The sequence below is a fragment of the Salmo salar genome, chromosome 03 (genome assembly GCF_965601325.2).
Source record: "Salmo salar chromosome 03, fSalSal1, whole genome shotgun sequence".
Taxonomy (NCBI): domain Eukaryota; kingdom Metazoa; phylum Chordata; class Actinopteri; order Salmoniformes; family Salmonidae; genus Salmo; species Salmo salar.
The window spans coordinates 4,223,717-4,235,737 of NC_138293.1; the positions used below are offsets into that span (position 1 = coordinate 4,223,717).

General features: G+C 41.8%; 1 protein-coding gene across 3 annotated transcripts in view; it reads left to right on the forward strand.

Moving 5' to 3' along the window:
* Positions 1-12,021, forward strand: part of LOC106596607 (microtubule cross-linking factor 1) — a 131,659-nt gene that overhangs the window by 75,688 nt on the left and 43,950 nt on the right. For 2 of the 3 annotated variants that reach the window (XM_045714418.2, XM_045714420.2), the window contains exon 8: positions 1,410-1,580. The exons of the other annotated variant lie outside the window; for it this stretch is intronic. In XM_045714418.2, the coding sequence (XP_045570374.2) occupies positions 1,410-1,580 (171 nt within the window). The remainder of the gene's footprint in view (positions 1-1,409; positions 1,581-12,021) is intronic. 3 annotated transcript variants of the gene reach the window in all.

Below are 12,021 nucleotides of genomic sequence, written 5' to 3' on the forward strand. Positions count from 1 at the left end.
TGCTGTGGTATCTATCTATGGCTGGTGTGCTAGCTAATCTATCTGCAGTCTGCTGTGGTATCTATCTATGGCTGATGTGCTAGCTAATCTATCTGCAGTCTGCTGTGGTATCTATCAGCCGTTGGCGTGCTAGTTAATCTATCTGCAGTCTGCTGTGGTATCTATCTATGGCTGGTATGCTAGCTAATCTATCTGCAGTCTGCTGTGGTAACTATCTATGGCTGGCATGCTAGCTAATCTATCTGCAGTCTGCTGTGGTATCTATCTATGGCTGGTATGCTAGCTAATCTATCTGCAGTCTGCTGTGGTATCTATCAGCTGGTGGTATGCTAGCTAATCTATCTGCAGTCTGCTGTGGTATCTATCAGCTGGTGGCGTGCTAGCTAATCTATCTGCAGTCTGCTGTGGTATCTATCAGCTGGTGGCGTGCTAGCTAATCTATCTGCAGTCTGCTGTGGTATCTATCTATGGCTGGCGTGCTAGCTAATCTACCTGCAGTCTGCTGTGCTATCTATCTATGGCTGGCGTGCTAGCTAATCTATCTGCAGTCTGCTGTGGTATCTATCTATGGCTGGTGTGCTAGCTAATCTATCTGCAGTCTGCTGTGCTATCTATCAGCTGGTGGTATGCTAGCTAATCTATCTGCAGTCTGCTGTGGTATCTATCTATGGCTGGTGTGCTAGCTAATCTATCTGCAGTCTGCTGTGCTATCTATCAGCTGGTGGTATGCTAGCTAATCTATCTGCAGTCTGCTGTGGTATCTATCTATGGCTGGCGTGCTAGCTAATCTATCTGCAGTCTGCTGTGGTATCTATCTATGGCTGGCGTGCTAGCTAATCTATCTGCAGTCTGCTGTGGTATCTATCTATGGCTGGCGTGCTAGCTAATCTATCTGCAGTCTGCTGTGGTATCTATCTATGGCTGGCGTGCTAGCTAATCTATCTGCAGTCTGCTGTGGTATCTATCAGCTGTGTGTTTGGAGTCGTGTATCCCTCATTGCATGCGCTTCATAAACAGTGTTTTTGCATTCTTCCCCCCCCCCCGATCCCTCTCTTTTTTCTCCTCCTCTTTGTGTTCCCTCCATCCTTCAGATGTTTCAACCCATCACGTTGCTCATCCTCGTTCTAGTCCTCTTCTCGTCTCTCTCGTACGCCGTGGTCTTTAAGTTGGTCTTTCTCTTTGTGCTTTTCTTCATTTTCTAGCCTGTTCCGTCAGTCTGTTCTCTTTAAGTTTTCAGTACATTTTTTGGGGGGCAATTTGGCTTTATCTTCTTTACCCATTATTTTTTTTTATTTTTTTATTCCTTCCTCTGTTTGTTCGTGGTCATTCATCTCTGTTCGTTCACCCACCAATCCACTTCATGCATTTCTACTCCCTCCACCCATGACCCCTGACCCCTCACCCTTCAGTCACGGTCCGGTGTGAGGGATGAGCTGGAGTGGCGTCTAGGACAGGAGCGAACCGTGGAGACCCAGGGCCAGAGCCAGGAGGGTCTTCCTCAGGGCCCGGCCCAGAACAGGGGAGCCATCCTGGGACACACTAGATACCACAGACCCCTCCTGGCTTCTTTGAGACTGGAGGTCAGTGCCTCTTCCATCTCTCTACCTCCCTGCCTTTTATCACCTACTGTAGGACTGATCATACCATGCTACTGTAGGACTGACTAAGGACAGACAGACAGTCAAATCAAATCAAATTGTATTAGTCACATGTGCCGAATACAACAGGTGTAGACCTTACAGTGAAATGCTTACTTACAAGCCCTTAACCAACAATGCAGTTTTAAGAAAAATACCTACAAAAATAAGAAATAAAGTAACAAATAATTAAAGAGCAGCAGTAAAATAACAATAGCGAGGTTATATACAGAGTGTTATGGTACAGAGTCAATGTGGAGGCTATATACAGGGTATTACGGTACAGCGTCAATGTGGAGGCTATATACAGGGTGTTACAGTACAGAGTCAATGTGGAGGCTATATACAGGGTGTTACGGCACAGAGTCAACGTGGAGGCTATATACAGGGTGTTACGGTACAGAGTCAATGTGGAGGTTATATACAAGGTGTTACAGTACAGAGTCAATGTGGAGGCTATATACAGGGTGTTACGGTACAGAGTCAATGTGGAGGCTATATACAGGGTGTTACGGTACAGAGTCAATGTGGAGGCTATATACAGGGTGTTACGGTACAGAGTCAATGTGGAGGCTATATACAGGGGGGTACCGGTACAGAGTCAATGTGGAGGCTATATACAGGGGGTACCAGTACAGAGTCAAAGGGGGGTAAAGGTGGGTAAAGACTATGCATTTATAATAAACAGCGAGTAGCAGCAGCGTAAAAAAGGGGGTCAATGCAAATAGTCCAGGTATCCATTTGATTAATTGTTTAGCAGTCTGATGGCTTGGGGGTAAAAGCTGTTAAGTAGCCTTTTGGTCCTAGACTTGGTGCTCCGGTACCTCTTGTCGTGCGGTAGCAGAGAGAACAGACTATGACTACAGGGGCGGAAATCCCGGGGGGGACGGGGGGGGCACGGGGGTCCCAGGATGGGGGGGTCATATTTTTCCCAGGATGGGCGGGTCCTTAAAAACGCGCTATTAAGTGTCTATAATCAGCACAATTGCTTTCATTGCGTATTATTAATATTATTTAAATTACATAGTTATGTTTCAGTGATATATTGGGGGGGACAAATCATATTTTTCCCAGGATGGGGGGGTCGTGACATTCTGTTGTCTTCTTACCATTCACCATCTCTGGACATTCTGTTGTCTTTGTACCATTCACCATCTCTGGACATTCTGTTGTCTTTGTACCATTCACCATCTCTGGACATTCTGTTGTCTTTGTACCATTCACCATCTCTGGACATTCTGTTGTCTTTGTACCATTCACCATCTCTAGACATTCTGTTGTCTTCCTACCATTCACCACCTCTGGACATTCTGTTGTCTTTGTACCATTCACCATCTCTAGACATTCTGTTGTCTTCTTACCATTCACCACCTCTGGACATTCTGTTGTCTTTGTACCATTCACCATCTCTGCACATTCTGTTGTCTTCTTATTCCCTTCTAACCAGAACAGGATCTTCCTGTTTTGACTTGCTGATTGGGGTGGCAGGGCAGGGTAGGGTAGTGGTTAGAGTGTTGGACCAGTAACTGAAAGGTTGCAAGTTCAAATCCTCGAGCTGACAAGGTACAAGTCTGTCGTTCTGCCACTGTCTAAGCCGTCGTTGAAAATAAGAAATTGTGCCTTCCCTGTAGCTCAGTTGGTAGAGCATGGTGTTTGCAACGCCAGGGTTGTGGGTTCGATTCCCACGGGGGGCCAGCACAGAAAAAAAAATAAAAAATGTATGAAATGTATGCATTCACTACTGTACGTTGCTCTGGATAAGAGCGTCTGCTAAATGACGTGAATGTAAAATGATTGCCTGTTTATATTTTATTATTTCTCGAACCTTTATTTAACGAGGCAAGTTAGTTAAAGAACAAATTCTTATTTTACAATGACGGGCCTACACCGGCTGAACCCCGGACGACGCTGGGCCAATTGTGCAGGCAAGAACACAGAGCACAGTCCCATTAGAACACAGTCCCATTAGAACACAGAACACAGTACACAGTCCCATTAGAACACAGAACACAGTCCCATTAGAACACAGAGCACAGTCCCATTAGAACACAGAACACAGTCCCATTAGAACACAGAGCACAGTCCCATTAGAACACAGAACACAGTCCCATTAGAACACAGAGCACAGTCCCATTAGAACACAGAACACAGTCCCATTAGAACACAGAGCACAGTCCCATCAATCACGGCCTGGAATCGAAGCCAGGGTGTCTTTAGTGACGACTTTAGCACTGAGAAGCAGTGCCTTAGGCCGCTGCGCCACTCGGGGAGCCCATGAATTTGACAAGGATCGGGGTCTAAAATAGTTGAGTCAAACCTCTTTCTGTAATGCTTTTGGCTGTGGTGTATTGAATGTTGTTGGACATGCAGGGAGCAAGGTGTTGCCCCTCTAAATTCTGTGACACAGCGACCGGGCTTTTTTTTCTCTTCTTCCCGTTTTACATATTGTGCTTTCATCTGCACACACAGAGTATATTATCTCCGACTCAGCATGGTGTCATGTAGCTACAGTACATCAGATAGGTGCTTTAGCTTCCAATCACACACACACACACACACACACACACACACACACACACGGTACTGTATAACAGATAGATGCTCCAGCCACCACCAATACCACAGACACATAACTGGCGTTACTCGACTCGGCAGGAGACGTTGGCGTGCGTTAAGTATTCTGTTTGATAAACACGGTTTAGTTTAGCCATCGAGAGCAGAAAAGGTCACCAAGGACCTGATGGCTTTATACTGTCATAGAGAAAATCTGAACACTATTATGTAACGACAAACACTCTGACCAGGGATGTGGTATCTAAAAATATTGTTACAGTTTTGGAGGTGGGATTTTAGTTTTCCCCTCTAACATAATCTGGGAGGTGGAGAGAGTGAATGAATGAATGAGAGGATGAATGAAAAAGCAGCTTTGGTATAGGAGGATTAGTGCTCTGTGTGATTTACATTTGAGGAGAGAGAGAGACAGGGGGAGAGAGAGAGAGAGAGAGTGAGTGAGAGAGGGGGGGGGGCAGGGGGAGAGAGAGAGAGAGAGAGGGGGGGGGCAGGGGAGAAAGAGAGGGAAGAGGAGTTAGACAGAGAAAGAGATGATGATGATGATGATGATGATGATGAGCAGTTCTACAAATAAGGATAGAACACAGAACACAGTCCCATTAGAACACAGTCCCATTAGAACACAGAACACAGTCCCATTAGAACACAGTCCCATTAGAACACAGAACACAGTCCCATTAGAACACAGTCCCATTAGAACACAGAACACAGTCCCATTAGAACACAGTCCCATTAGAACACAGAACACAGTCCCATTAGAACACAGTCCCATTAGAACTCAGTCCCATTAGAACACAGAACACAGTCCCATTAGAACACAGTCCCATAAGAACACAGAACACAGTCCCATTAGAACACAGAACACAGTCCCATTAGAACACAGTCCCATTAGAACACAGTCCCATTAGAACACAGTCCGATTAGAACACAGAACACAGTCCCATTAGAACACAGAACACAGTCCCATTAGAACACAGTCCCATTAGAACACAGTCCCATAAGAACATAGTCCCATTAGAACACAGAGCACAGTCCCATTAGAACACAGAACACAGTCCCATTAGAACACAGAACACAGTCCCATTAGAACACAGAACACAGTCCCATTAGAACACAGTCCCATTAGAACACAGTCCCTCTAGGAACACATTGACTCTCTAACAGTCCCACTAGGGTTATGTACTCTACTATACAGTCTATAGGGTTATGTACTGTACTATACAGTCTATAGGGTTATGTACTGTACTATACAGTCTATAGGGTTATGTACTGTACTATACAGTCTATAGGGTTATGTACTGTACTATACAGTCTATAGGGTTATGTACTGTACTATACAGTCTATAGGGTTATATACTCTACTATACAGTCTATAGGGTTATGTACTGTACTATACAGTCTATAGGGTTATGTACTGTACTATACAGTCTATAGGGTTATGTACTGTACTATACGGTCTATAGGGTTATGTACTCTACTATACAGTCTATAGGGTTATGTACTGTACTATACAGTCTATAGGGTTATGTACTGTACTATACAGTGTATAGGGTTATGTACTGTACTATACAGTCTATAGGGTTACAGACGTCACTAGGGTTATGTACTGTACTATACAGTCTATAGGGTTATGTACTGTACTATACAATCTATAGGGTTATGTACTGTACTATACAGTCTATAGGGTTATGTACTGTACTATACAGTCTATAGGGTTATGTACTGTACTATACAGTCTATAGGGTTATGTACTGTACTATACAGTCTATAGGGTTATGTACTCTACTATACAGTCTATAGGGTTATGTACTGTACTATACAGTCTATAGGGTTATGTACTCTACTATACAGTCTATAGGGTTATGTACTGTACTATACAGTCTATGGGGTTATGTACTGTACTATACAGTCTATAGGGTTATGTACTGTACTATACAGTCTATAGGGTTATGTACTGTACTATACAGTCTATAGGGTTATGTACTCTACTATACAGTCTATAGGGTTATGTACTGTACTATACAGTCTATAGGGTTATGTACTGTACTATACAGTCTATAGGGTTATGTACTCTACTATACAGTCTATAGGGTTATGTACTGTACTATACAGTCTATAGGGTTATGTACTGTACTATACAGTCTATAGGGTTATGTACTGTACTATACAGTCTATAGGGTTATGTACTCTACTATACAGTCTATGGGGTTATGTACTGTACTATACAGTCTATGGGGTTATGTACTGTACTATACAGTCTATGGGGTTATGTACTGTACTATACAGTCTATAGGGTTATGTACTCTACTATACAGTCTATAGGGTTATGTACTGTACTATACAGTCTATGGGGTTATGTACTGTACTATGCAGTCTATAGGGTTATGTACTGTACTATACAGTCTATAGGGTTATGTACTGTACTATACAGTCTATAGGGTTATGTACTGTACTATACAGTCTATAGGGTTATGTACTCTACTATACAGTCTATAGGGTTATGTACTGTACTATACAGTCTATAGGGTTATGTACTGTACTATACAGTCTATAGGGTTATGTACTCTACTATACAGTCTATAGGGTTATGTACTGTACTATACAGTCTATAGGGTTATGTACTGTACTATACAGTCTATAGGGTTATGTACTGTACTATACAGTCTATAGGGTTATGTACTCTACTATACAGTCTATGGGGTTATGTACTGTACTATACAGTCTATGGGGTTATGTACTGTACTATACAGTCTATGGGGTTATGTACTGTACTATACAGTCTATAGGGTTATGTACTGTACTATACAGTCTATAGGGTTATGTACTGTACTATACAGTCTATAGGGTTATGTACTGTACTATGCAGTCTATAGGGTTATGTACTCTACTATACAGTCTATAGGGTTATGTACTGTACTGTACAGTCTATAGGGTTATGTACTGTACTGTACAGTCTATAGGGTTATGTACTGTACTATACAGTCTATAGGGTTATGTACTGTACTATACAGTCTATAGGGTTATGTACTGTACTATACAGTCACTAGGGTTATGTACTGTACTATACAGTCACTAGGGTTATGTACTGTACTATACAGTCACTAGGGTTATGTACTGTACTATACAGTCTATAGGGTTATGTACTGTACTATACAGTCTATAGGGTTATGTACTGTACTATACAGTCTATAGGGTTATGTACTGTACTATACAGTCTATAGGGTTATGTACTGTAGTATACAGTCTATAGGGTTATGTACTCTACTATACAGTCTATAGGGTTATGTACTCTACTATACAGTCTATAGGGTTATGTACTCTACTATACAGTCTATAGGGTTATGTACTGTACTATACAGTCTATAGGGTTATGTACTCTACTATACAGTCTATAGGGTTATGTACTGTACTATGCAGTCTATAGGGTTATGTACTCTACTATACAGTCTATAGGGTTATGTACTCTACTATACAGTCTATAGGGTTATGTACTGTACTATGCAGTCTATAGGGTTATATACTCTACTATACAGTCTATAGGGTTATGTACTCTACTATACAGTCTATAGGGTTATGTACTGTACTATACAGTCTATAGGGTTATGTACTGTACTATACAGTCTATAGGGTTATGTACTGTACTATGCAGTCTATAGGGTTATGTACTCTACTATACAGTCTATAGGGTTATGTACTGTACTGTACAGTCTATAGGGTTATGTACTGTACTGTACAGTCTATAGGGTTATGTACTGTACTATACAGTCTATAGGGTTATGTACTGTACTATACAGTCTATAGGGTTATGTACTGTACTATACAGTCTATAGGGTTATGTACTGTACTATACAGTCACTAGGGTTATGTACTGTACTATACAGTCACTAGGGTTATGTACTGTACTATACAGTCTATAGGGTTATGTACTGTACTATACAGTCTATAGGGTTATGTACTGTACTATACAGTCTATAGGGTTATGTACTGTACTATACAGTCTATAGGGTTATGTACTGTACTATACAGTCTATAGGGTTATGTACTGTACTATACAGTCTATAGGGTTATGTACTGTAGTATACAGTCTATAGGGTTATGTACTCTACTATACAGTCTATAGGGTTATGTACTCTACTATACAGTCTATAGGGTTATGTACTGTACTATACAGTCTATAGGGTTATGTACTGTACTATACAGTCTATAGGGTTATGTACTGTACTATACAGTCTATAGGGTTATGTACTCTACTATACAGTCTATAGGGTTATGTACTGTACTATGCAGTCTATAGGGTTATGTACTCTACTATACAGTCTATAGGGTTATGTACTCTACTATACAGTCTATAGGGTTATGTACTGTACTATACAGTCTATAGGGTTATGTACTCTACTATACAGTCTATAGGGTTATGTACTGTACTATACAGTCTATAGGGTTATGTACTGTACTATACAGTCTATAGGGTTATGTACTCTACTGTACAGTCTATAGGGTTATGTACTGTACTATACAGTCTATGGGTTTATAGACGTCCCGAGGGTTTGCACAGTTCCAGTAACTTTCCCAAAATGTCCTGGTATTCCAGAAATCCTGTTTGGAAGAAGACTCTGGATTTGAAACTTGAGATTCATTGAATGTATTTTTGTTTTAATCCTGTGTTGACGTCAATGATAAATCTCGATAGATGATAAATCTCGAGCCCACAGATTTTAAATTAGGATTTGACAGTTATGGAGGTAGCCTGGGTACCAGTCTGTTTAGCTGACATTTCACTCCTTGTACTCCGTGTCATTGCCAAACATTGGTATCCAGGCTATTATTTTGGCCTGCTCTGATGGTAACTGTGTGGGGTTTGTGGGTACAGCTCTGATAGTAACTGTGTGGGGTTTGTGGGTACAGCTCTGATGGTAACTGTGTGGGGTTTGTGGGTACAGCTCTGATGGTAACTGTGTGGGGTTTGTGGGTACAGCTCTGATGGTAACTGTGAGGTTTGGGGGTACAGCTCTGATGGTAACTGTGTGTTGTCCAGTTGATGTTTTAGGGGGTACAGCTCTGAGGGTAACTGTGTGTTGTCTGGTTGATGTTTTAGGGGGTACAGCTCTGATGGTAACTGTGTGTTGTCCAGTTGATGTTTTAGGGGGTACAGCTCTGAGGGTAACTGTGTGTTGTCCAGTTGATGTTTTAGGGGGTACAGCTCTGAGGGTAACTGTGTGTTGTCCAGTTGATGTTTTAGGGGGTACAGCTCTGAGGGTAACTGTGTGTTGTCCAGTTGATGTTTTAGGGGGTACAGCTCTGAGGGTAACTGTGAGGTTTGGGGGTACAGCTCTGATGGTAACTGTGAGGTTTGGGGGTACAGCTCTGATGGTAACTGTGTGTTGTCCAGTTGATGTTTTAGGGGGTACAGCTCTGAGGGTAACTGTGTGTTGTCCAGTTGATGTTTTAGGGGGTACAGCTCTGAGGGTAACTGTGTGTTGTCTGGTTGATGTTTTAGGGGGTACAGCTCTGAGGGTAACTGTGTGTTGTCCAGTTGATGTTTTAGGGGGTACAGCTCTGAGGGTAACTGTGAGGTTTGGGGGTACAGCTCTGAGGGTAACTGTGTGTTGTCTGGTTGATGTTTTAGGGGGTACAGCTCTGAGGGTAACTGTGTGTTGTCCAGTTGATGTTTTAGGGGGTACAGCTCTGATGGTAACTGTGTGTTGTCCAGTTGATGTTTTAGGGGGTACAGCTCTGATGGTAACTGTGTGTTGTCTGGTTGATGTTTTAGGGGGTACAGCTCTGATGGTAACTGTGAGGTTTGGGGGTACAGCTCTGATGGTAACTGTGTGTTGTCCAGTTGATGTTTTAGGGGGTACAGCTCTGAGGGTAACTGTGTGTTGTCCAGTTGATGTTTTAGGGGGTACAGCTCTGAGTGTAACTGTGTGTTGTCTGGTTGATGTTTTAGGGGGTACAGCTCTGAGGGTAACTGTGTGTTGTCCAGTTGATGTTTTAGGGGGTACAGCTCTGAGGGTAACTGTGTGTTGTCTGGTTGATGTTTTAGGGGGTACAGCTCTGAGGGTAACTGTGAGGTTTGGGGGTACAGCTCTGAGGGTAACTGTGTGTTGTCCAGTTGATGTTTTAGGGGGTACAGCTCTGATGGTAACTGTGTGTTGTCTGGTTGATGTTTTAGGGGGTACAGCTCTGAGGGTAACTGTGAGGTTTGGGGGTACAGCTCTGATGGTAACTGTGTGTTGTCCAGTTGATGTTTTAGGGGGTACAGCTCTGATGGTAACTGTGTGTTGTCTGGTTGATGTTTTAGGGGGTACAGCTCTGAGGGTAACTGTGTGTTGTCCAGTTGATGTTTTAGGGGGTACAGCTCTGAGGGTAACTGTGTGTTGTCCGGTTGATGTTTTAGGGGGTACAGCTCTGAGGGTAACTGTGTGTTGTCCAGTTGATGTTTTAGGGGGTACAGCTCTGAGGGTAACTGTGAGGTTTGGGGGTACAGCTCTGATGGTAACTGTGTGTTGTCTGGTTGATGTTTTAGGGGGTACAGCTCTGATGGTAACTGTGTGTTGTCCAGTTGATGTTTTAGGGGGTACAGCTCTGATGGTAACTGTGTGTTGTCTGGTTGATGTTTTAGGGGGTACAGCTCTGAGGGTAACTGTGTGAGGTTTGGGGGTACAGCTGAGGGACACAGCTGGGGCAGAAATGCAGTTCTGACAGGATCACGATAGCAGGTCATGTGCCCAATGTGCCAGGGCATCGAGGCCGTCTGCCAAGGCACCAAGGGCATTAACCAAAATAGCCAATTAAATTGATTTTGAAAAGACGAAAAACACACTAGCTATTCTGTAAAAAACATGTGTTTGTAAATGTCCATCTATTATTAACCTACATGTCTAAAGGTAGATGATAGATTATGGTAATGGATACAGCCTCTCGTGTCCACACCAATGTTGACATCAGAAAGGCATCAGAAAATGTAGCCAAACTTTAATGAGACTTTTTATTACATATACATTAAAAGTGTAATTAAATTGATTCGGGCGACATTTTCGGTTCATTCAGATAGGAGAGAAAGGCCAGTGCCTGTTGCACACCGCCCCATCACCCAGGAGAGGGAGTATACATACTGTAAATAATAAATACATAGGGGAGTGTACATACTGTAAATAATAAATACATAGGGGAGTGTACATACTGTAAATAATAAATACATAGGGGAGTGTACATACTGTAAATAATAAATACATAGGGGAGTATACATACTGTAAATAATAAATACATAGGGGAGTGTACATACTGTAAATAATAAATACATAGGGGAGTATACATACTGTAAATAATAAATACATAGGGGAGTATACATACTGTAAATAATAAATACATAGGGGAGTATACATACTGTAAATAATAAATACATAGGGGAGTATACATACTGTAAATAATAAATACATAGGGGAGTATACATACTGTAAATAATAAATACATAGGGGAGTGTACATACTGTAAATAATAAATACATAGGGGAGTGTACATACTGTAAATAATAAATACATAGGGGAGTGTACATACTGTAAATAATAAATACATAGGGGAGTGTACATACTGTAAATAATAAATACATAGGGGAGTATACATACTGTAAATAATAAATACATAGGGGAGTGTACATACTGTAAATAATAAATACATAGGGGAGTGTACATACTGTAAATAATAAATACATAGGGGAGTGTACATACTGTAAATAATAAATACATAGGGGAGTGTACATACTGTAAATAATAAATACATAGGGGAGTGTACATACTGTAAATAATAAATACAT